Source organism: Parambassis ranga, chromosome 8, assembly GCF_900634625.1.
Source record: "Parambassis ranga chromosome 8, fParRan2.1, whole genome shotgun sequence".
Taxonomy (NCBI): domain Eukaryota; kingdom Metazoa; phylum Chordata; class Actinopteri; family Ambassidae; genus Parambassis; species Parambassis ranga.
This window is the reverse complement of record NC_041029.1, coordinates 4,874,445-4,901,288: the sequence shown is the minus strand read 5'-3', so window position 1 is coordinate 4,901,288 and position 26,844 is coordinate 4,874,445. Positions and strand designations below refer to the sequence as shown.

At 43.4% G+C, this 26,844-nt stretch overlaps 1 protein-coding gene across 2 annotated transcripts in view; it reads right to left on the bottom strand.

The window, feature by feature from the left end:
- The window catches only part of LOC114439540 (ras-related protein Rab-26-like), a 72,166-nt gene that overhangs the window by 26,006 nt on the left and 19,316 nt on the right, over positions 1-26,844 (bottom strand). The window contains exons 1-2 of one of the 2 annotated variants that reach the window (XM_028411558.1): positions 6,539-7,081; positions 5,054-5,164 (exon numbers count right to left, since the gene is read on the bottom strand). In XM_028411558.1, coding sequence (XP_028267359.1) covers positions 5,054-5,164; positions 6,539-6,733 — 306 coding nt within the window. In that variant the 5' untranslated portion in view covers positions 6,734-7,081. Of the gene's footprint in view, positions 1-5,053; positions 5,165-6,538; positions 7,082-26,844 lie in introns of those variants that run through there. The other variant, XM_028411560.1, reaches the window with a different exon arrangement.

Genomic DNA, 26,844 nt, shown 5'->3' with positions numbered 1-26,844 from the left:
TGAACATGAAGGACGAGAAGGAAAAAAAAAAAAGTTCCGGCTTCGTGCTGAAAGGATAAAAAGAACGGCAACATGCTAACCAGGGCAGTGATATCAAAGCACCTTTCAAACACACTGAAAGCACCTGTGAGTGAGAAGGCAAACATCAGATTCAGTTTGATCATCAACACAACGCTGGCAACAACCTCCTGCTGTCTGCTACACGAATAAAAGCTAATGTTGAAGGTTTTAAATTACTTGTTTACATAACTATGACAACGTCTCGTGGTATGTGTTAGAGGAATGGTGCATGATTTTGTTTTTACTTCAATAGCCTCTTTAGTGAGACCCTTAAGTCTTTCCCTTACAGCTGTAGCTCACAAAGACAGCTGACCAACAACAGGTGAATCTTAATGATAAATGTCTCGAGTACAGGATAAACTACAAGCTAGATGGGATGAATTAGTATTCCAGATGTGATCCGTGTCTCTTAAAGCTGTCGGGGACATTTTATGAACTCCTACTATAGACAGCTGTAAGTAAATCACTGGAGAACTGAGGCAGTGAGGTTTCACCTGCTCTGAGCTGCGGACTGTGGTCTGTGCCTTCAGCCGCAGAGTGTAGGATATTTATAGACACGCGGGGTAGAAACTATCTGTGACCAGCACGTCGGGGATGATTTTAATATTTTGGTGCACACCAGAAGGAGATGAGCTAGTGTACTGAGCATTATGATGACACGTCAGCAAGGAGCAGGAGAGCATCTGTCACTGAGGTCAAGGGTGGCTGTGCATCTTAATCAGAGGAGGGTGGCTCACACACACACACACACAGTGCTGAATGCCACAAAAAGTGGAAGAATGACTGTTTTCCTCTTGTCATGATGATAATCAGAAGCTTGCCAAGACATCAAGGCAAAAATCAAGACAGCAAAGGGAAGAGGGTCACGCAGAAAATGATTTTTTTAATTATATAATACCACATGATCTCCAAATGTAAAGAAATTCTGTCAATTCGCCCGAGCTATTGCTGCCATATATTCTGATCAGCTCATCCTTCAGTTTAAGAGAAAGTTTGGGCCAAACTGGAAGAAGAAACTCTGTTAAGTTCCTAAAATATCTCCATTCCAAGAACTGGATGGTCTGTACCCAAGTGCTCAATTTCTGTCCCTGCTTTCTGACTGCATTCACACAAAGTCTGCCACAAAGTTGTGGAATAGCAGTGATGAAACAATAGGACAATAATGGCCCCGATGCCAGCACTGTGTTCTCTCTCTCCATCTCTGCATTCATTCTCTAAGCTCGCACAACCGTGGCTGCCATACACCAGGTTTCTAAGTTTGATTGCTGATGTAAAACAAATGATCTGGCTTAGTTATTATTTCAAAGATGGCTTCATCAGCATGATGAAGTCTTATGCTGAAAACTTCCTGTGTTAAACGAGCAACTGTTTTCAGGGTGCAGGGAGGTGAAGTCTGTGGTTGCCTAGGGAAGGTGTGACTTGGGGTGCAGCACATACAACTGGCGGCTGAGAGCAGCTCCCTTGTTTCTCAGCAGAGGTGAGAAGACCTGCACCCCCGTCAAATGAGGGGCTGAAGAGGAGGAGAGGTTGTTTTTCGAGCAAAAACATAGAAGATGGTTTGTTTGATGTCACGGTGTTAATTGGCTTTTCTCTGAGCATCTCTGCTTTTCTGGCTTCTTCCTCAATTTGTGCCTTAGTAATGAAGACAAACAGCTCTCTGAAGCATAGTTGTTTGGGGGGGGTGACCTTTAAAAGTTATATTTACAGCTTAGACAAATCCACACGCTTCCCTGCTGCTATTTAGAAAAGTGAGATTCAGATTTAGAGTGAAAAAAAAAACAATGTTTGCCTTCAGGGTGCAACATTTAAAATAATAAACACCACATTATTTTTAGCAAAATTATGCATGAAATGCCAAACAGACAGAACAGGAGGAAGGAAAGTGCTTCAAAAAAAGGAAGCAAAGCTAAAGTGTGATGGATGCAGACAATCGCAGCTGAAATCACTTCCACAGTGCATGAGAATCTGATTGCAGCAGAGTGAGCTCGACTGGCTGAGGTGACAGTTTGAGACTTATGAATGCCTTTGAGCTATTTGGCCACATACGGTGAGTTCAGTGTCATGGTGATGATCAGGAAAATGATCACGAAAGATTCATCGTTATCTACTTTCATGATGCCCTCCCTCCTCTCCCTGCCTGTTGTCGCCGATAGGAAGTAGCGCCCTGCACCATGGAGATGCTTTACACACAAACAGGGCTCTCAGGGTTACTATGGCGATGAGTCCCAGCAACCACACTACAGGAACTTACTCACATGATGATGGAGAGGTCAGCTATGTAATGTAATCTGTGTTATTTGTGTTTATCACACATTAGAATAGATGATAACAAACCTACTGGCCAATTCGAAGGATAGAGGATAACAACTAATGATTAGCATCAGACATTGTCATGTGTCTCTCAAATTTCAAATGTTTAAATTTAAGTAACAATTAAATTAAACATTAAACATAAAAAACAAACATGCTATCAGTTTTTTATTCTTTGCTGTATTTCCTGCAGAATAACAGCATGTCTGCAGCTGGGTTCTCTTCATAGATGCGATGTGTTGTTGTGTGTGTATGTGTGCATGTCATGCCTGAGCATTTAACTGTGATCTGCTGCATGAAGGACATTTTAGAGGCTGTTTGCATTCAAAGAGCAACATAAAAAGCAAAAATGTCTGTCCTGAGCGGCAGGAGCTGTTTACACCCACCTGAAACCTTTCACATTCTGCCTCTGAGCTCCTGATTGAAGCCTTCAAAAAAAAAAAAAAAAGCACTCACTCAGGCTCACCAGCCAAGAACTCCATGAGCCGTAGAATAAAGCACAAAAGACAAGCTCTGCCCTTTGGTCTACCCCAGTCACCTGTCCATCGATTAGCACCTGGATTACCATGGCAACTGATGACCTGGACAAACTGGGCTTTGCATTGAAAGTGCGCTGTGCTCCCTGGTTCCCTGATATGAAATGCAGCTTGAACACAAACCGATGAGGTGGAAGAAACGATAATATTTACATTAGGGAGACATAGACAGTGTCCAATTAACCTGAAACAGCCTATCAGTGCCACAAAGGTACCACGGAACCCTATAGAGTAATCTATTATGTATTGGTGTTTTCATTTTATCTGCCTGAAAGGTACGATCTGCTTTGAATTCATATTTTTTGCTCATGATTAATGGCATGAATGAATTAATACATCTACATTCATTATACACAGATTCTATAAATGTAAGTGTTTTGCATTCAGACCGCTTGTATTTTAAGCCTGTGGAGAGCAGCAGAGCAGCTCTGTAATCCCGAGAACATGTTGAGGTTTAAATGAGACTACAGTAAACAAGAGGAAGGAGAAAACACGGCATCTTGCTGAAGCTTTGAAGTGGGAACTGGATCAAATCCCCATACGAAGCAAATTGCCTTTCTTTCCCACCAACTAAAAGGGATCAAAACTGCCTTTCCTAAAAATAACGATCACTCCCCGCGTCTCTCTCTCTCCATGTGTGTATTCTCCGTGGGAAGACAAACACCCAAGACCTTCAACTTCTCCGTCTCAACTTCTCACAAAAACACCCCACTGTTCATGTGATTTACGCAGCTGAAACCTGACATGTATGACATTGTTGTGTCTCTTTTTCATACTTATAAACAAATGGGTACTAAAAAGGATGTGAAAGAAAAGCTCTACATACATACAGGGAGGTCCTCGAGTGTTCAGAGGACAAAACTGAACCATTTACAATGAGCAGCGGAGAAGAAATTATTCATATCGTACAGCTCTGCGCCACAGTGCAATTAAATAATAAGTCAATCTGACAAAAGAGCTGACTAAGCGTTAAACTTTATTAGTTTTGTACTTTTTCCTCCATTAGTAGTAAATGTAGCAGCGAGGAGAAGCGATCAAGGCCTCTTTTTGCTTAGATAGGCTTAAATGTGCATCAGCAGCACTACAGACGGTGTTATAAGAGACGTTACATAAGTAAATAAATCAACTGCTCATCCACCCACAGACTCATCCAGCCCACACACAGGGCTATACAATGGATGGATACTTGAGTTTAACACACATGCAGCTTACGTGAGAACGCCTCCCAAGAGAGTAAAGAACCAAATGCCCTTTAATTTTATGTAAACTTTAAGTCAATATATAAACTCATGTACCCCCATGTGGAGAAATATAAACCAAGATCGACCATATTGACACATTCAGTTGGGGCTTGTTTTTAGCCTAGCCTCTAGCCTTAGCTGCTTCTTTGCAGGTCAATCCCCCTGACTACGGTCAGCAGACAACACAAGGCACCGAGATTCTTGCTGCATGTTATCCACAAATCATCACACAGGTTGGTAGTTGGATCATTTCTATACTAGACAAACTTGTCTTCTGACAGGGTGCAGACTCACTATCTCATCTTGTGTAACAAAGGGGCCAAATTTGAGAAGAAGAGTAATCAGTGGAGTAAAGAGACGATTTCCCTGTGAGGTGAGGTGATTTTCTGCTTCAATTCCGCTCCTATTTTTCTGCTTTTACTGCTCTCTGTAAATCAGACAAGATTACCGGGGCATGCCTTTAAAACTGTAGGCACTCTGGCAACAATGAAAACAGCACAAAAGCACAAAACTATGCTTGAGGGTATATTGTCCCCTTTTGCTTTTCAGTAATGTCTGAGTGGTCACTTGTTTCTGTGTCACAGGCTGACAGCACCTTAGTGTGATCATTAGAGGAGATGGACACGTTCCTTCCAGGCTGTCCATGGGTGATACAATGAAACTGGCACATGATAGACACTGTAATCACCCAGGGAGACCAAAAAACTAAAGCATGTCAAACTAATTTAAGAAATCAATATCTTATCTTCTCACACAGGAAACACTCATAGCTTTGGGCCATGTAATAAAACAAATCCCATTTTTATATGGCCCCATTTTACATACACAACCTGAAAGTGTGTCTGCAAGTACATACATGTGAGGCATTTGGCCACAAGTTGCATGAAATTTTAGTTTTAAACTCACCCTGAAGTCAATGCCCACAGTGGAGATGAAGCTGCCGGCGAGAAAAGCTCCATCTTTAAAACGGACCAGGAGACAAGTCTTCCCCACGCCAGAGTCTCCGACCAGCATCACCTGGGCAGGAAACCAAGAGAGACCACAAGTCAGCACAAAAAAAGTACAGCCAGGGCTGTGAGGGGTAAAGAAACAAGTGATAAAGAGGAGGAGTTGTTGCTCATATGTTTAATTATCAGTGCCGGATTGTTTGTCCTCAGAACCTTTGAATCATTGGGCTAAATTAGTCCTGGTATGTTGGTGCTTGGCCAGTGAAGAGGGTGAATGAGTGTGTGTATATAAGTGTGTGTGTGACTGCTCATGTGTGCGCACACTTTGCAGTGTTTCGTTCCTGCTGAATAGGCCACAGTGCATTTCAGTTGATATCCAGAGCTGTGATTGGGTTAAAGGTTTTATGTGATTACTGTTATCAGGTTAGCTGAGGGACTGCACGACCTAGACTGTGGAAATCAAAAGTGTCTCCTGGGTCCAGAGAGGAAGCAGAGAGCAGATGAAAGACAGGGGATGAGGATTAACAGCACACGCAGTAACAGGGTCACCTGGTACCTTCTTGTTTTTAGGGTTCACATTTAAATGCAATCAATCCTATTAGTGACTCACTGCACCATGATAATCAGAGGTCACAATGGCCCACAAATGGGCAAGATATTTTCAGAATCAGAATCAGAATCGTGTTTATTGCCATGTAAGTGAAGGGGATTCACATTACTAGGAATTTGCCTTAGTGATTGGTGCATACATAAGAACATATAATAATTAACATGACATCTGTCTGCAATGTACAACAGACCTATATGTCTGATGTCCACTGTAAAACAGCAACCAGTGAAACCCCCACCCCGCACACACACACCCCCGCCCCCTGGGGATCTTAAGGAATGACAATTCTGTGACTAGAGCCCAGAATGAAAATGGAGAACGTCACCTTTTTTTCCTGCGTACTGTTGAAATTATAGACCTTAAAACCAACACAAAACATCAAATTAAACAAGAGCATCTTCAGTTTAAGTGGTTTGGAACAATATGAGCAACACAAATGACGTCACTCACATCAATCAGCTGCTTCAAAAACACAGAGTAGGTGGCACAAGTCCCTTGAAGCCATGCTGGGAGTAGCTACACACTGAGAATCTGTGGGTGTAAATCTGTTTGTGTTGCGGTGGCAGTTACACACACACACACACACACTCCTGTCATTAAGCAGAGCACACCACCAATCACTACAGCAGCCAATCAACCAGTTGCACAAGCAAGTGATGTGTTGCCTCTTGTTGTTGTTGTGCACCTTGACAAGTTATTGATTGTGTATTGACAAGGCTGCTGTCATGGGTTTGCAGCTGTTAATGAATCAATATATTAAAAAAGCTAAACAGGAAAACAGACACAGACTTTAAAGTGATGACTATATGTCGGTGATGTTTTGAGGCTTTTTACCTTGAAAGCGATGTCATAAAACTCGCTGCTGTTGCTGATGGAGGGTCTGCTGGGATGGACCACCCCGTTCATCTGCACGATGCCCGGGCTGCTTCTCGCAGTCTTCCCGGTCCCCTTCCCGGTGGGGCTGCCTGCAGACGGGCTGCTGGTGCCGTTTACAGCGGCTTTGCCTTTTACTGCCTTCTTCCGAGACATTTCCTTTTTCTTTTTTTCCCCTCACCAGATTTCAAAAGCAAAAAAATCTGTGCGAACCAAACAACCTGCGCACGGTGCAGGGACTGGAAAAGTTGTAGCAGCGATGAAGTTAAATGAGCAGATTATCTTCACCTGTGCGTGGAGCGCATGTTCCTCGACACCTCTCCGCTCAAAGTAGGAGTGAAACTGTCGCTCTGCCGCTTCCTGCTCCTGATGGGTCGCTCTTTCCAGGACAACAGCTTCAGCGCGCTGTGCGTAATGGAGCGTCAGGGGGGAAACAACAGCAGTCCGCCAGGAGCGCAAAACAACCAGGAGGCGCCGTTATCTTTACTACGCGTGGTCCTCAGTGTCAACACATACACGTCTGTGCGTCACGTCACCACGTGACCTATCTAACTGTACCAGGGCACTGTCCGTGGTGCTGAAAACAAACAGCTGCAAACACGCAACAACAACTGGATCCTGTTAAGTTTTAGATTTTTACAAAATACCTTCCAAAGAAACTGCAGCTACAATAACAAATATGTATTTAGAGCAATAATCAACTTTCATTTGTGTAATGATGATGTGGTCATATAATTGTTATTTTGCGCACTTGTCCATTCACGGCACCCATAATTTGGCATGTGTTGCTTGAGCCCTGTTAAGAATAAAGTAAACTGGGATTATACAGCATTTTAATAACTAAACAAGAACCTTAGAGGTCTATAAATTGCTGTAATTGGTCAATGTAAACAAAATAAAATGCATCTATTACATATATGAGCATGTTGTTTCCCTTAATGTAGACAAAAAGAAATAACTTGTGGAACAAGCCTAATCAGTGGTTTCAATATTTCACCACAAGGGGGCAGCATGGGAGAACATAAAGTAGAAAGCCGCAGATAAAACAAGAGGATGAAGTTCAGATTAGAGCGCGGAGCGTGTTCAAACTGCTTTCTGAGTGTGGTTTGGTAGAAAATAGTTCCACAAGCCAAGTCCTATATCGTCCTATTATATCAGTAACAAGGCAGAAATCTTTAAAACTCATAAACTCACACCAAACACACACAAACAGTCAGATGGAAAACTAATACTGCAGGAAAAATGTGACTGCTTCATCTTAAAGTGAAATGCGTCTGCATAATCTATATTATTATCGGATGCAAATATGGATGTTGGAACCAGAAATGGAAAACAATCTAGTGCAACAACAGAAACAGTGTCACACTGTATACACATGATGCATGTCACATGATGACACACAGCAGGTCTTTATTACTGGTGGTACCCTCTGTCTAGGCCTCCTCCAGCCTCCGCCAACATGCTGTTTGTGATCCGAGCGGAACAGTCAAAAGATGGTCACTGGATTTTCTGTGGCTCTAATAATTCAGTTCATCCTGTATCAGGGAGGATGTCACTGTGCAGTGGAGGTCCACATATTGTCTCCATTTGCAGAAAAGAACAGCAGCAATATTCTGATTAGATCCTGATCCTCTGTGGCCACTAATGAGAAGCTGTGTTCAGTGTATTGCTGCACACCCCCCCCCTTTCTCTGTAATCTAGTTAGTTATACAATATGAAATTAGTGTATGATACAACTGTGTTTCTGTTCAAGTGCCAGGCTGTCCAGGCTCATTAGTAAATGCTTGTAGATCATAGCACAGAGACCTTATGTGATCCCCACAACAGCAGCCTCATGTGAGCTTGTGTTACTCCTGACCTGACCAATGTGCATTATAAATAATAACCAGGATAACCTCGCACAGAGCTTTGCTGTTCCTGTCTTTGTTTTCAGGGACATTTTGGGGGGCGTCTCTCATGTAACCCCCTGACCCCCACTCCCCCACCCCTAGTTCAGAAGTCCTAGCAGTTTGGTTGTAAACACGTTGACAGCTGTAGCCTCTGGTTTCTGTCCCTAAATCTGCTGCCTGTCAGCATTTTGCTCCACGTCATGCAGAGCGGGGACTGAACTGTCATTGGTTTGTGGATATACAAACCCCCAAAATCCACCAAGCCCCGCGCGCAACTCCCCCCCGACAGCTGAGATTCGTTCTGCCTCCAAAGCAGCTGTCTGCTGCAGCAACAGCTGGGCATTTTGGAGGGAATACAGGACGAGAGAGTCGTTGGTATCCAGTCCTGCTTTCAGAGAAATTAACAACGTTGTCAAGATGAGTTAAATATGCCCAATGAGTACATTGTAAACGGCACGTTTATGATAACAGTAACATATTCTTCGGTGTGTGTTTGAATGCTGAAATATTTGGCAGCACAAGCACATAAAAAGACTGAATACAAGGAGGCAATAATAAAGCCAGTGCACCAAAGCAGTGAGAGTTCCTAGTGTTCCAATTGAAGAAACAAACATAATCACATTTTATTGCCAGAAGGGGAACAAATTCTATCAAAACTGAAAATGAGATTTTCCCCAAAGTCCCTTTGTTACCACAGGTGATTCCTTTGTAAAAACTTGGTTTTCAGTTTTCACAAAAATCCAAAGGATTTATTCTAAAGTGCTACAGTAGCTGTTAGCCTACTAGCTCTATAGTGTAACAACACACTGTCTTGACAATTCAACCAAACTCCAAAAGAGTTTTAAGAGCTAATACTAGTGTCTATTACAAGTGATTATAGTTATAATCACTAATGGCTCAGTGATATAGCAGGGTTGTCCAATAACCGGAAGGTTGGTGGTTCCCAACTCCTCCCTAGTCACTGTTGTGTGTCCTTGGGAAAGGCACTTTACCTGCATAGCCTCCAGTGTACTCACTGGTGTATGGCGCTCTTTGTTGGGCTGCCTTAAGCAATTTCCCCATTGTGGGACTAATAAAGGTTTCTTATATAATATAATAATTATAAGATGCTTCTGGTTGTTCATGCACAAAGTGCTTTTTTGCACATGTGTGCAAGAAGCAACAGTGCTGACAGCAGTTCACTTCATGGCCATAGATGTCACTATTATCTGACTCTTACACTGAGGACCTATAAAAGCACTGGTTTTACTGTCATGGGCTATAAAAAAACATATGTGCAAATCAGCTGTTGAAAATGCATTAACTCCCATCAACATTTTAATTAGCCACAGGTTACAGCTAACATCCTTAGAGTTGTTCCATGTTGTTACTAAAGCAGCCTGAGAAGTGTGGATGAGTGCGAGTGCAATGTGCTGCAGCTACACTGTGATTAGGAACATAAGGCAGACAAAGTCGGCTGTTTAGTGTGCACGTGTGTGTGTGTTTCCAGTGCAGTCAGGTCATCCTGCCCTCGGGGTCGCATCACTCTGCAGGCACACCCTTACGCCAGGCATTTGTCAGTTTACCCAGGGTCAGGTGCCCTGAGTGTGGGCTGGGTGGCGTGCAGCAGCCTGGCCAGTCGCTCAAACCAAAGCCAGAGCAACTGTTGATCTGTTGGCCGCTCTTTCTCTCAGCTGCCTGTGTCCCAAGATCTGCAGGGGGCGGGAGCAAGGGGGCATCCTGCCAGCCTGCACCCGTGTTTGTCAGGAATTGGCGAGAACAAGCAAGCGACAGTGGACTGGTACTGACCGGCTCTTATTCTCACCCTGAGGCATCTTAAACGGAAAAAAACACACTCTCTGTCAGAGAGAGAAAGAGAGTAGCAGAGAATAGCTGGGTTTTGGGTGTTAAATTTTCATATACCTTTGCAATATCAGTCACATTATAACATATCCAGCCTTTGTGTCCTTTGCTGCTGCACGTGCAAAACTGTGCATTTAAAGCTTCTTACTCTTTTTCCTTCTGTATTTCATCCTGAGAAACCCAACAGAAACCTTGAAAAGCTTAATACTCCTATAAACACAAGCCTCAGAGAAAATGGAAAGAAATGTGGCCATTGCAAAAACAATGTGTTATGGCTCCTTTAAACTGTCTTGGCATTGATGATTTTGTTCAATCTTCCCATATTTTAATGTGCTAACCAGTGAAGCCAGGCCCTGACTTCAAATCTGCCATCACACAAAGTTTTTAATTCTCTTTCCTCTGCATCGTAAAAAAAAAGGTGACAACGTTAATTACCTTTCCAAAGACGTCACCACAGCATCCCAGTGTCACACTTGCCTGTTTTAACAGTCAATGCTTTATTTAAATACTATTTTTTTTTCTTTTTTAATTTTGCTGTAACCCAACAGGGGGTCTACATTAGCAAGGCTTTAGAGAGCTGTAGCAAGGTTTAATCTGAAGTGTTGAAAATAATACGTGTGCAAACCTCTCTGGACCCTTTAAAAGATCCAGACATGAGAGTCTGAGCCAGGGTACCAGAGTGGAAAATCTCCACACGGCAATAATCACTACCAGGGGCCCAATTCCACCCCAAATATCTGCTCCTTATTTCATTCTCTTTATTTATTTGGATACAGGCCTTTTAAATTCAAGTTAATCTGAATGTCTTCTGTGTTTCTTTGGACTCACTGAAGTTCCACTTGCAAAGATGCCAGTCTGTCATCTCAAGCAGAGGATACAGGGGTGCATTCACAACTGACGGGTGTGTTATCCAAGACCCGACCATAAATCCTTGCTAATCCAGGCTTCCTGCAAAGCATCAGTGTCACTGTGTGCTGTTGCTCTGCTGATCAGATTTATGACCGTGCACATGGCGTTGCTGTCAAACAGGAAGCATTTGGTGTTGCACTGATTTGCTCGTACACACCATAACATGCAGAGTAAGCATGGGAGTGATTTCACACTCTCATTGTGAGATCCAGTGGCCTGAGAGCAAAAGAGTGAAGAGATGTAAAGGCAGAGGAAAAGCAGAGATTCACTGCAAGGCGTGTCTGAATCTCAGAGTGGACTCAAGCCTCTCCCTGCTGTCAGACACAAAACAGATTGACTCTTTGGTGGCCGTAATTTTTCACAGTTTAGACGAGGCCAGTATAGAACATGACTCACTGTCCACTTTCCCATTCTGCAGGACCAGAGGTGGGCTCTTCATTTCTGCTCTCAGCTGGACCTGCGACAATAATAAAAGCTGACAACACACACACACACACTCTCTTTACATACAAGCTGCGGCCGAGAGTGGGCACATAAGCACCAACTGGAGAGAGCCGTGATGAGCGGGGAAAAGGTGTGAGCAGGAAAAGTGGTGTGTGTGGGTGAGTGTGAATATGCGAGAGTGTGTATTTGTAGAGTTTTTGCAGTTGTGACAGCTGGGATGAAGGAGTGGAGGCGGCGTGTGTGATTGGAGGAGGTGCCAACAGAGCGTCTCTTTATTTTCATCACACACAAGTGTGTCTGTGTGTGCATATATATATGTATATATATATATGTTGGTGAACAGTATGTACATCTGTGTTTGTGTCTGTTGACGGCCATGTTCGTGGTTATCTGTGGGCTTGATCTTGTCTCATGTGAGTGCAACGTATATAACCTACCATCATATGTTTCGTTTGGCACTTTTGAGGTAGCCAAATGATAAGCTCTCTCTCTCTCTCTCTCTCGCTCACACTCACACACACACACACACACACACTATTGATCTATTGATTTTATTGCATTGATTGAAGGCTAAGATCCTCTCCTAAATCAAATATTCATATATTTCATGCAGTGCCATATATAGGAACTAGTTGCTCAATAGGAATGCCTCTTTTCAGAAAGGTTGACCGGGTTACTCAAGTAACCAGTCGTTGTGTCCATTTTTGAAGTACTAATCTACCGAAGTATGCCTACAAACTGTTGGGTACGAGGCAGCATGCATCCACCATGAAGCTCAACTGAAGAGGACGCCATTGATTTTTACATCCACTCACGCAGTCACGAGTACAGGCTTATCACACACCTGTGTTTGCTGGTAGCAAAAAAACAAAAAGTTACATACAACAAGGTATGTGGGTTTTTCCATTGGCGCTGTGACCACCACCACAGAGTGCCATCTACTTCCATTATATTGGAGTGAACACAGGAATCTCCACAACTTTACAACCCAAACTGTACCTTTAAACTAATAAACGTGGCTGTATGATAGCCATAAATATGTCCTCTTACAGTTTCGGTACAGTTTTGCATGTTCGAGACGCTGCACTCGTGCTATCTGCCTACTTTGCATCTGTGTGTGTGTGTTTTGTGTGTGAGGTGAGGTCAGTGCCGCAGCCATGGCAGCCGCCGCAGGAGGCAGGCGGGCAGGCAATGATGAGGTCATTCAGCATGCAGGATTAAGGCCGTGACAACTGGCGCTGCAGCCAGTGCCAGCGCTGACCGGGGCAGTTGTGCAGTGGACATGGTGCTACAGTCCCAGCTCCATACCAGCATTACCCTAGTGTTGTTTTTTCATTAGCTCTGTGCTGGCCCGGGGTGCTGTGTGGCTTTGCCAGGCCCACAGCGTGAACCCACAGTTGTTGCAGAGCTTTAGTGTCTTTTCACTCCCTCTCTCTCCCTCTCTCCCTCTTCGTCTCTATCAGTGTGTGACCACAGTCCTCACGGAATAAAGGATCAGGTTACATACCAAACACACTCGTTAACTCAATTATGCAAGCCTTTAACGCTTTGATGTGTAGCGATAAGGCCAGGATTATTGAAGGGACAGATGCCATCTGACCACAGCAGCAGCTTTGTTGCTGCATGCCTCAGCTACGGTCGATGAAAGACGGACTGGTGAGGGACCTTAAAGACCTGACAAGGTTGAAAGACAGGGACAGACATGGAAGACATCAAAGTGGTTGAGAAGGGGTTTTTTTGTGAGCTTGACATTTGGGACATGAAGTCCTAAAATAGCTTGACATGGGTGAAGCAGGTCCAGCTAACATCTGTTAAATACATGCAGGAGTAACAGGATGTGGCGCTAAATGAGGTGATTTCACTCCATATTCAATATTGTGCACTTTACTGTTTCTCACAAAATGATTAAAAAATGCATAAAACCCAGCAGCTAGCCCTTCATTGGCAAAAACCTACAACCATTACCTGCACCACTGAGCGCAGCTAGCAGCCAAGCAACCTTTCCCTTGCTTTTCCAAACTTCCCTTTATCCAGTCTGTCCATTTTCTCTCTGAGCCACAGTTTCAAGTGTCTCTGGCCTCTTGGCTGCTAAGCGATTTATTCATTATGAGTGTTTTTGATGCCTTGCCACTGTGGGGATGCACTGCTGAGTCCAGACATATAGCCTGAAGGCCTATCGATGCCTATCTCCTACACAAACTCCAGATGTGAACTCACTGCCTTGATATATGGTTCTGATGTGAGCAGGAGGAGTTTAGCTGGAAAATTTCACAGTCTCAGACCAACACAAACGGTCGCTGTCACAAGCTGCTGATTCGAGCGCTTAACTCTTTGTTATTTCCTTGATTTACTTCATCTTTACCAGAGAACACCACCTCTATTTGCTGAGCATACATCTACACCAAAGCCATCTGAGGACAGTAAACATTCTTTCCCACTAGGTGGCAATGCAGTTGCAGACTCATGTTATAGAAGAGAATAAAAAACACCTGTGGGATCACAACATCTCACTTTACACTCTCTCCCTGCTGTCTTCCACTGTCTTTTGTAACATGTTATTTTGCCATTTAGAAAACAAAGAACAGAATGCACTTTTAGCAGCTGAATCTGTTTCATTTAGTAGACAAAAGAGCAATCATAAAGGAGAACACTGTCATTGAATTTTTGCAGTTAGTTTGGAGGTGTTATCCAGAAATTCTATTAATTAGAAGACAGGTTTTCTACAGATTAAAGTCTGGTTTAAGTGCAAAAAATTATTTTAAAAAGGTGGAAAGTCAAATGCAGGAGGTGCAAACAGAAGGATGTGCTGACTACTCATTACACCTGTTTTAACAGTGTAGTTTGTTAAGCATTTAGCAGCACTAATGTGTTTTGTTTCAGTGTAAAATGGTTTCATTCAAAAAAGCTTTTGTATATATACATATATACATATATATAAAATGTTTCTTATCGAGATATGTGAAGCATGCTCTGCCTTCTTCACCCACATCCAGTGAGGATGACCGTGTTAACATTAATATTACGTTCACACTTTACCAAGACAGAAATCATGTTTTTTCTTCCACGTAGACATTATTATTTAACAGCTACAGTTAACAGCTGATGGCTGAGGCAACTCGCGACGGCGTCTTCATGACCTTCTCACCTTCTTTTTTGGTTTGGAGTTCCTGTTCTTAATCTATAGCCAAGAACAACAAGAGCAGTTTTTGATGTTGTTAGCGAGGTCTCTTTCTCTGTCTGCCTGGAAGTCCCCTTCTCCTCCTCCTAAATACGACCAAATGGTGTCCTGTAATTCACAATGAGCATCTGCATCATTGAAGAGCAGACTAAACCCAGAAGCCTGACCCTGGGATTTTTCTACCACATGAAACCACTGCCATAATGTAAATGTATGGCCAATAAAATAACAATAATACAAATAAACAAATCCGTGTCAGAAAAATAAATAAAAATAAAGCAAAGACTATAAATCAAGGAACTTGTTAGTCCCTTCAGAGTAATTGAATGGGATGGAGGGGGTGCTGTGGTTTGCCAGTGTCCACAGCGTTTACTTACATCTCAAAGAATGGCAGAAAATATGACAAAAGAAGGAAGGATTGATGTCAAAATAGGATAAAGTGGGTGCCGAGACAAGAGGGAAGAGATGAGAAATGGAAGAGACACAAAAAAGGAGAATAAAAAAAATGAGCAGGAGAAGAGAAGAGCCTGGAATCAATAATCTGGTTTCTCTAGTCAGTCTGAGGAGGGGAGAGGGAGTGAGCGGCGCCTGAGGACAACAGACCGCATCCTTCCTTCCTGTGAGGCAACGTAGGGACAGGAAGGGCCACCAGGGGAGGTCACTTGGCCGGCGAATCACTTCCTGTTGGGGTCGGCAGGCATCAGGGGATAAGTGCATCCGGGTCACGAGAGGAGCCACCTGTCTCTGATTGTATCCTTGTGAGTATGAGTGGCCTGGATGTTAACGTGGCAGCCAGGTCAGGAGCAGATACAGGCAGGGGCAACATTCTTGTGTGAGTGTTGATAAATCTCAAAAAAATCATCATGTTGCTCATTTCAGAAGAGAGGCAGGCCACGTGTGCCTGTGCAGCAATATATAAATGTGTCTCTTTACTGTCATTTCAGACATCCCCTGCATGTAATCTTTAGACATGTGATCATACATCACCAACATCTTTTAGTGAATCCAAAAATCTACAGATCTAGTCAACAGTTCATCAGAGTTGGTTGTAAAGTGCTTTAAGTGCTCCGTGCCCATCGTAAACTATCATTTAACATGCATAAAAACATAGTCATTTTTGGGCAGCGAATTCTGGCTCGAACCAGCAAATTTAAAATACATTGACACAACCAGGAGCACACCAGCTATATGATCACCTCGACTAGAAACAAGGATGAACAAACTTTATGCATTACTTCATAATCGTTGTCATAATTTGCATAGTTGAGTTATAAATGGTCTATTTCTGCTGTAAAGTTGGGCATTTTAACATGGGTGTCTATGAGGATTCCCTCACTCAATAGTAAATGCAAAAGCCTGCCTGAAGTGGCCATTTAGGGAACTGCAGTCTCACCCAGAGGCTGCTGCTTGGTAGGGGATATACACTAAAACAGTGCGCACCGGACATTATGGGTTATAGCATGAAGAAAAAAAGTGGGCAACAATGGGGCAACCACCGAGGAGACAGTGTGTGTGGACATGTGAGTGTGCTTCAGTGTGCCAAGCTGACCAAAAAGTGCTGACAATTTCCTTGAGATACAAGGCTTCACCACAGTCCCCAGGGGGAGGCCAAATAAACCTCAGATGTGCAACACACCCCCCCAAACACACACACACACACACACACCCCTCCTAAGACTCCAAAGACTACAGAAACACATGGGAGTAAAGAAGAGGAGAGGGATAAGAGGACAGGGAAGACACAAGGGAGGTAGAGAGGGAAGGAGAGACTTCTGCTGTTTCATTTTTCCCTGTTAGTTGTCATCGTCGTCAGCTCTGGGGAGGTTTGCAGATGTTTATCATGTACAGGAGGGAAGAAAAAGAAATCATAAATTGTTCCACGATGCATCCAAGGTCACAAGTTCAGACCCATAAAATACACAAATAACCCTGCAAAGTGTAATTATGGAAGTAAACCTCCACGTCGTAGGCCACGAGATTTAACCTCACACACCCATCTAAATCACTTTGGCTGTGTGATGTATGGACATGTACGCACACTCTAAGGTCAGTGCTGTTGCCGGGAAACTGAGTTTAATACATTTAAAGATGTAGAAGATGCAGAAGATAAAAACATTTACTAAAAAAAAAAAAAAGCTGCCCAAAACACTCCAACCAGTATCACAGTAATAATTAAGAAATTATGCTGTTCAGAGGACGCTAACAAACAGTATGATGTAATCTTTCCTCGTAGTGAAGCATGGCCGGCAGTTAAGGGTCATTTTCCTTATTTTAATAGGGCGCCTCTGTCACACCCAGTTTCTGACCACAATGTGTGCTTTTTGTTGACTCTGTAAACCCACCACACACACAGGCATCTGACACCCCACCCCTTCCTAACAGTCCGGTGGCGATATCTGTAAGTCAACACACACACACACACAGTGGCGGGTAAACAAATACACGTGTCACCAGGGTGTTTATCTGTTTACTGACTGCCCCTTTCAGAAAGAGCAACACTGTGGGCTTATGTTATTATGTTTTTATTATTATTATAATATATTATTATAAAAATTAGAATAAGCAATGCAGTGTAGGAATTTAGCACCTGTTAATCTTTAGCAAATGCTGACCTTTTAGAAATCCTATTAAATATTTGTATAAAATTCTTTAGTGCATAATTACCATGTAACTTCTTATGGCCACCAAATTCTCATCAGTTTAGACATTTGACCTTTAACCCTTGACAGATTAAAAACAGCAGTGGGGATGTGTAACTAGAGAAGCCTATAGAGTCACTCAGGCAGGCAAATGTAAAAATCAACTATTTATATTAGCAAGAGCGCCAATGGCAATATATACATCAAATATTGTTCCAAGATGGTAGAACTCATTCCAAGAAACAGTATGTATGGACAAATAGCAGCACGGAAAATGCATATGGATCATCATCTGTTCACTGCGTTACTATATGATGACAACACAAAACAGTATGTCTGTCATGTGTGCTCACATACGCTCTGAAAATGCACGGAGATATGCAGAGCAGCACATGTAGCCCACATACGACTGCAAGAAATGGATAATCAGATGTGGGTGATGACTCAAAGGTTTGTGATCAAACTGCTGTGTCTTTCTTTGCAACTTCAAGACGATGCTGTGTGGTTACAGAGACCATGTTCCCGTTCCTTTCATGTGCTTAGGCCTTTAAGAGTCAACTTTTTATAGTGTAGGCTCAGCTCTTCACTGCTTCCAAACTCAGCCCTCCAATACTGCCAACCTTTTTGGCAATTTGATCATTCTCCTGTATTCCAAGCCTTCTGGCCAGCACTGGTTAAAATACTATAAAAACATCATATGTCCAGTAAGTCCAGCTCTGCTTTGAGGCTGTAAAATGTCACTACTCTATGTTGCACCAGCCTGAGCGACAGGAGACTAAACAGGTTCCCTGCCAATACCAAAACCAACTTACAAAACCACAGCAGTACCTCAAACCCACCGGTGCTACCTTTATTTTCCTTTTTCTGTTTAAGCAATCATCATTTAACAAGTCTGCGAGCTGCAAGCAGCAGCAGCAGCGAGCGTTCTGGCTAGATATGAGCATACGATGGATGTGGGGTTACCTATACTACTGGGCTCACAGTGGGGAAGTATCCGTTTACCCCTGGTCTCCCCCGCTCATTCTGCCTCTGGAAGGATGCCTGTTAAGCCAAAGTGAGGGTGGGGGGTGGGGGGGTGGAGTATATGTATTTCCATTACAAGCACTGCGCCCCTGAAACACTAGAAGACTCATTTTGGGGATCCAATTTTATTAAATCAACTGTGTGACAACATTGGGTTGTTTCCACAACATGAGCAGGTACTGTGGGTGTGAGGTGTGCAGACAAAGTGCTCTTTGAGTGCTGCGGTCAGGCGCTTTGCCAGACACCTTTCCACACCTAGCACTTGGGGAGCCTTATTGAGAGCATGGGCTGAGCCTGTCATTGCCTTTACCATTATTGCACTCAACACATGGCCAAAAGACTCTGATAGTTGTAACACTGTTGCTACCAAGGACTCATTTCAAGTGTGTGTGTGTGTGTTTATAGGTAGGCTGAATGTTTTTGCTTCTGTCTGTGCTGGTGTGCAGGAATGGAGAACAGCGTGCTGCTGCTGCTGCTGCTGCTGCATTAATGTTCTGACATTGATTTTACATTTTTCAAACCTGGCTGCAATTACTTTAATGATGAAATATCCAGACTTTAATATCAATGAAAACAACAGGTGGCAGGTGTGTGTCTAAAACAACAGCAGTGATATGTGTGTGTGTGTGTGTGTGTGAACAGAAGTGTAGCAAAGAAGGCAACCAAATCCAATAGTATGATTGAGAAGCTGCAAATCATAATGAGAGTAAATAAATAAGGGAAAGATTATTTATTTGATTTCGGGGAAGCTGGAGCTATAATTCATGTCTCATTGGAGTTGGCGCCGGTGGTGCTGTGGTTTCCAACAAGCTCGGAGCCTCCTCCCCACTAAAGCTGCACTCCGCTTAGACTTAACTGCAGCAAAACATACAACTGAGGAGACTGCAGCCGTACAGAGAGAAGGCTCTGTGGTGTGTAACAGCTGATAAATTCAACATGATTCTTCGTTTCATTCTGCTAAGGTTGATATTGTACATGATGTGGATCATTGCATGTCAAATAGTTCAGCAGTCAAGGCTACTTATATGTCATGTAGCTGTAAATCATTTGAACATATAAATTTCACATATATCAGAAGATGTTTGTAACATAAGGCCATGTAAAATCAGGAAGGATCTGAAGACGGAGCATCAGGTTACAACAGTTTGTTTTTTCTGAACCTTCGGTTTGTGCCATCATCAGGCACGCCAGTCAAAACACTTCACATCTGTAACTTAAAGCCTGGAAACACAGAAGGTGATATGATCTTGTGACAATCCAGTCATCTCACATGATAAACAAACAGGACCAGGACCATTCATAAATACATTTTTTTTTTACCACTGCTTTAGTTGTAATGCTTCAGGGCCGCGAGCCTCTTCACACGTTCTTACTCGCTGTCTTTCTTGCAACAGGAGGCCGGGGAGAAAATCACTCTTATTTTTGCTTGGATTCTGATCCCATCCCTCCTTCACTGGCTGTCGATTTTCCAGTTGAACAGTGTACAGGGCGGCTGCCATTTTGGCAGGTTGAGTCTTTTCCCTTACATACTTATTGAAGGCTGATTTTCCCCTTGGCCCAAACCTCCCAAAACAAGGTGTGCTCACTCCCTGGATAAGACCTTTACATTCTGGGTCCAATTTAAAAAGGGGGACAAAGAGGAATAGGTTTGCTGAGATGTATGAGAGCTGGCCGGAAATCAGTGTCATGTCACAGCAAGATATTGTTATAGAAATCTGATTTAATTTGACCCTGAGCACATAACTCCAGATACAGACAGCCTACCTCCTTCCCTGTGCTCTCACCTACTCATGCACACTTTCTGGACTGGACATGAAAAATCCCTATAGATAGAGCCGTGCACATTTGTTATTTGGAACAAACAAGTTAGCATGTGAGGAGCTTCACATGCTCGCATGGTGTCTCATCACATAGTGAACAAACAAAAAGAGCAGTTGTCATGGTGACACGTCTGGACAGACACATTAACACACATATGTGCACTTGTAGACACACACACACACACGTATATTCACAGCAAAACACATGCATGGACACTCAAGAAAACACAATTGGCTGGTCCAAATGGTGATACTTGCCTGGGTGAGACAGCACCCTCTGGCCCACAGGGCTACCACAATAGGATCCATTCTACACTGTTCACTACCCCCCCCCCCCCCTCCCGTCTCCCCCTCCTCCCTGCTTATGACTAATGACCTCGGTGCAGGGGTAAGTTCGGGTTGAAGATGGGGGGGTGGGATGTTGTCAATAAAGATGCCAGAATGTCAACACAGGATTCACACTTAGCAATTTAAAAAGATACAACACTGTCCTAAAAATGAATGATACTATCAAAACAAATTTGCTTGAAGGGACCTCCATTAAAGCCGTGCCTAACTGGCATAAATTGTAAGCAATGCTTTCAACCAGACAGCTTCAATGGACTGATGCCTGAAGAAGTTACAAAGAAAAGTCATGTTTTAGACAGATGAAGGTTAACTGGCTGGACAGCATTAGCTGCTGCATCAGTGCGCATGCCAGAAAAGCACTGAACATGTGTCACCGTGAAAGAAACATTCCACATTAAGGCCATTGGAAGTGCAGTTTCAGGCAGTTGTCCCATCTCAATCAAAAATCGTTTCAAATAAAACCCACCGTATCACATTGCCCGTAGGAATACTTTAAATAGGCTACAGGACAGTATAGCTGTCTGAGGTTAGTGCATGTATCACTCAGCTGGAGAGCCGAGGGGGAGAGTGGCTCCAGGCCAAAGCCCAGTTGAGGGGAACGTGTGTGTGGGGTGTGGGGGCTGGAGCCAAAGGCTTGAGCCGGAGCGCACAGATGTGGAGGCACTGACGGATGTATCTGCGACAGATGCTAGCTTTATGCAAGCATGTGCAGCTGTGTGAACGTGCGCACGTGTGTCTCAGCAGTTTTATGTACAGTATCCATGTGTACAGTCTAATTGTTAGTGTCTGCAGAAATTACTTTTTGCGGTTTTGTGTGAGTCCACACAACTTCCTCAGCTCTAAACTTGAATCATTTAGATTTTTGGCTTTTTAGAAAAATGCCGGACGACTCAGAATTCTGTCATTTTACTGGCTACTTCAAATAAACATTAAAGGTAGGGTAGGAGATTTTGAAAACTCAGTGAGAGTCAGCCAGATTCTCTCGGAGCTCACCCCGAAGCCACACCTCCCAATCACATGGACGCGCATACCTGAAGACGAGCTGCGGTCTGTGACTTCGGCCATCATGCACGTACCTCTCTGGTGCGCGCAGAGCAGGAAGAGAGTGACAACCAGCCAATACTCCGCGCAGGGTCCACCCGGAGGATTGGCTGATGTTTTTAGCGTTTTATAGCTTCCACAGATGATTCATATTCTTTGTTTTAATGTGAAACTGCCGAACTAATCGGATGCTACCGGATTGTAAAGAGAAGTTACACTAATTTAAAAAAAAGTGCATCAGAATGAAAATCTCCTACCCTACATTTAAAGGAGCAGAGCTCCCATTTTGGGCTGTAGGCAGACTAGACGTCATTCAAAGTTGTATTACAGAAAGGTTTCCTCCACAGTTAGCTGGTAAGCATTTTTTCTGGTAGCAATCCTACAAATGACGCCTCTAAAGAGATAATGTGTTCAAAAATATTGCAAAAATAATGCACCAGTATAATGTGGCAGAAAATACAAAAGCAACCAAGCCAAAAGATTCACAGGTGTCACATATTCAACAGCCTATTGTTGCAGCCAGTGACCACGTTTCGCATAGCACAGAAGGACAACAGAGTGAATCAGAGTGTGAGCAGTATCTGCACCCTGCTGAGAACGTGTGCGCATGTGTGATTTGTTGTAACATTTTGTGTGGGTTACTGTGCACACGTCTGACTGTGCCTGCGCACATATGTATGTCAGAGAAGTGCTTGCATCCAAGATGATGTAAGCCTTGCCGGCCCTATTAGGAGTACCTGCTTTAGCTGCCTGATTGCAAACAGACCCAGGTGACAGCTACTCCTCCTCCTCCTCCTCTGTCCTTTTCTTCTTATCCTCCATCACTCACTCAGTACAGTGCTAATGATTACAATTTGTCTAGCCATCCTGATTAAGGAAGTGGCTATTAGAGCACCGTTCCACACCTTTAAATTCTCCCCTACTGGCTTGGCACACAGATTTTTATGGGCACAGGTGATGGAGTGTCACTGAGGAATAGCTCTGCTCCATCAAAGCTCTAATGATCCTTAGTCGCATATGCATGTATTTTACAACCTGTGCAGCTCACAGAAAACCAACAATTATATGTAATGTCATTCAAAAGGTGTTGTAAAATACATGCATCTTGGAAACGAGGAGTTTAGATTTGTGGCATTAGACTCCCAGACAGGAAACAAAATTGATTTTTACAGGGAAGGGGCACCCAAAAGTAATTACTTATAACATGGGTTGAGGCCTGTTATAAACAATTACTTGGATTACACTGGTGTCGTGCCTCGTAAACACCGCCATTCTACACTACACCTGAGTTTGAAGCCTGTCTGCATGCTGGGCCAAAGCACTACCTCACAGGGTAACCATGTCTGAGAGCTTGGCGGTCCTCTGACCAAACGCTCCCATCATACTTTGTTTCATTAATATAATAGGTGCATTAAAATGCAGATTGGTAACAGACAAGAGCAGCAAACACCAAGGAGATGCAACCGGTTGAGACAAAAACAGATGACAGTCAGATCTATGACTTGTAGTGCTCTTTCAGAAAGTATCATCCAGAAATAAAGTACAGGCCATGTGGTTCCCGGTATCCCAGCACAAACGTTCTGTTCCTTTTCCCCCTAAAGGCCAATAAAACAAACAGCGTGGACTCCACAACACACTCACCCCACTTGAGGAGAACAGTGTGAGCGACTGCACTCTCCATCATTCTTTTTTCACTCCTGCAGACAGAGACGCCTCTCAGCTCTGCACTTAATCTCATGCCTTTCTTCTATACTTCTCTACACTTGTAGTTAAACAGTGAGTATTGAGTGTTCAGCAGCCCATCCTCACCTGGAGTAGGAACGTTTTTAAGGCCTTGTGTGGTTACAAGAATATATTCATTTCACCCATATTGGCCAGGTGAAGACTAGACGCCTTGGTTGCTAAAAACTGCAAAGTACCCTTTTGCAAATGGGAGAAGTTTAATCCTCCCAGCACTGTTGATAAATGACAAGCACGCAGATAAAAGGAGGTGGATAAATTAGCACCTTGTAGTACATGATATCCAAGTCTTTTCTTGTTCAGGCCCTCCGTCATTTTTTTCTTTCCTTCTCTGGCCTTCTTCCCATCCTGAGCCAGTAGGCGTAATGCTGGAGCGCTTTCTTCCTCTCTGCGTCATCTCGTGCTTGTTAGCCTTGAGGCCTGAAGCCAAGCGGAGTGAGATTAACATGAGCCGAGAGTCATTATGCTGTTCATGAGCCATGTCCAAAGCAACAACTTTTATAGCACCTGTAACACACCAGCTAATCTGTCTGACACCCCTGACCAAATAAACACAGCAAATGCCACCGCAAACACACACACACACACTTCGCACATAAGTAGCTCTCAAGCACTGAAGAAATCCAGGACTTTTATATCAGCATGTTTCCTTTAGTGTTTGTAGTGAGTTTTAAATGTAGTCACTGAGCCTGACCTTTGACCTTTAGGATGGATTCTCATGAGCAATAGGGCCGTATGCTTATACATTGTGCCCAACCCCTCTCTGTCTCAGCCAGCACACCACCACTTCTGTTTTACCCATCAGTCAATGCCCGCCTGGACTAATCAGTCAAAACAAATTGAATAAACCAAAACGCAGACCCCTACATTTAATTACAGGCACTGAGATGTTGAAGGACAGCATACTCTGCCAACGGGCATACTAGCCCCTTTATCGACAAGCATACTGCTCTAATCGCAGCCTCTGTGATTATACAATTTAGCTGTATTTACCGCATTAATAGAGTAGTGTGGATTACCGGGAGTGGACATAGTCTTCGAAAAGAGGAGATGCATTTAATTGAATCATTTCCGATTCACAGGCTGATAAGGAGAGAAGTAAAGGAAGCAAACCTCTTGACATTAGCTGCAATCCTGTACCATAGTCTTCTCATTAACCATAGTCAAAGAAAGTCGTTGTGGTGAGGTCGCCCTGAGCCAGTGACTACTGCTCAATGAGTGAGAGGACAGGAATGACTGTGTTCCCAGGGAAGTAAGAGGTTAAAAGGTCACCATTGATTGAAACTGTCATACATTAGGAAAAGCAGCTGAGGATCCGAAAATTGAAATTCAATTGTATTCTATTGCAAAATAATTAGAATTCCTCCCGTGCACGTTGTTTGTATACGTGCAGTAACAATGTGGCTACCATGTGGGTGACTGCATCCAGCCTACATGTAATATCAGATAATAAAGAACAAACAAGAGCGATTAATAGAAAAAAGGATTATCCAGATAGATGCTCATGGCATTCAGGGCATTACGGAGATGTCGATGTGCTTTACAAGAATGGGATCGATGTGATATTGCAGTAACCTTGACCCTTTCACCTCTATAATCCTCTATAATCTAATCAGCTGATCCTTGAATGTTCCAGAGATTCACAAAAACAAGATCGAAAGAGGGGCCAAAAAAAAACCACATAATAGTAACCTGAAAGTTCCTGAATGTGATTTAATAACTATTGTTTTTAAGCACTGTTTCATTAATGTCCAAGAGGATTCTGGAAAACTAGATACCCTCCCCACAGATGTCAATGAGCCACTGCTACAGAAGCAGCACAACTACAACTTCAAACATTTGACAGGATCAGTTAGTAGCTGAATTTCTGTAACAAACCATCATCACATTTTAAAGCATTTGTCACCCTTTACACAGTATATAAAGGCTTTACAGCAGTGAAAGAGTAGATGAAGTAACACTATCTCATCTAACCCTCCCTGTAACAGTAAGTATTTCACTTCATTACCCAGTGAGGCCATTCAGGGCAACTATTAACACATCATCCAGCTGTTTCCACTACTTATTTGTCACAGAGCACACACCTTTAATATGTATATACAGCACAACATTATGACAATGATGATCATGTTGCAACAAGGCTACAGTGGTGCCGAGAGATTTCATGGACCCCGAGAGGAGCAAGGAGGCCCTACAGGCGGAAGTGTGGGTGATCACCCAACAGACCAGGACATGTGGTCAGGGTCGAGGGTCATCTCACCCCCATCTCCAGTTCCCCCATGCTGCTGCACACAGGAAGTCCGAGTCAACACACAAACTCACATCAACAAGTGTGCGCGCGTACACACACACACACACACACACACATGTAAAAGACCTACACAGAGAGGAAAAAATTCCTGGTCGCTCCTCCAGGGCTGACCCAGTAACAGTCCCCCTGCAGCAGCCGTGTTCTCAGCACTGTGATGACCTGCTCCTGGAGCTCGTAAACACAGGCCACCCAGAGTGAGAGAAAAAGAGAGGGGGCTTGCACTAGCCTAGAGGCTGATCTATACCGGCCAACTGTCATGTCCTGTGACCTGACCCAGCAGACCTGAGAGCTGTAATAACACACACACACACACACACACACACATATACAGTGGGAGGAAATACCAAGACTGTCAGATTGTATTAGTGATGACAAAAAGTTACATGCGGACAAACATATTTGTCCAAGGTTTATCCTGCTAAATAAATAGCCAAGTTAATAAGGAAGTGATTAAATTTCATACAAACTTTGCAGACTGATCAGCATGGCAGATGGATGAAGGTTCCTCCTTGCATGTTCATGCAAATATCCTGTCAGGTGAAGGAGGAAGTGCACCTGTAAACTGGTTAAACTCTGGTCTGTATTTGCACACTGTGCTTCTGCTTAAGGCTGATGAGCTCACTGTTGCATTTGTTTGTCCGAACTAAAACACTAACTTACATGGTTTATTTGCATATCTTTACCACAGATGTTGGCTGGGCAGCAGTTTGTTTTTTTTCTCTCATTTTGACCAGTAAATAGTTTATATTCCCCTTTGCAGCTATAGCTGGGTTCAACATTGAGTCACAAATGAACAACTAGGGTGCCACTGTGTTTCAGAAGTGACCAAATGAATCACAAATATTCTTTTAGCTTACAAAAACATCTATAAATGGCTCCTTTCACACAAACTTTTTTGCCTGTCCAGAGCTTGCTGTTAGACAGAGCAGAATGTGTTTGGTACTAAAAGATGGCGGAGGTTGTTAGTCGAAATAACAGTGTGATGACTGTTCTGAATTCAGCCCCAGACACAGACTTTCATTAATGACTGGAGGTCTGGTCATGAACTTGTGGCCTGGTCAAATAATGAACACATTTGTGGGG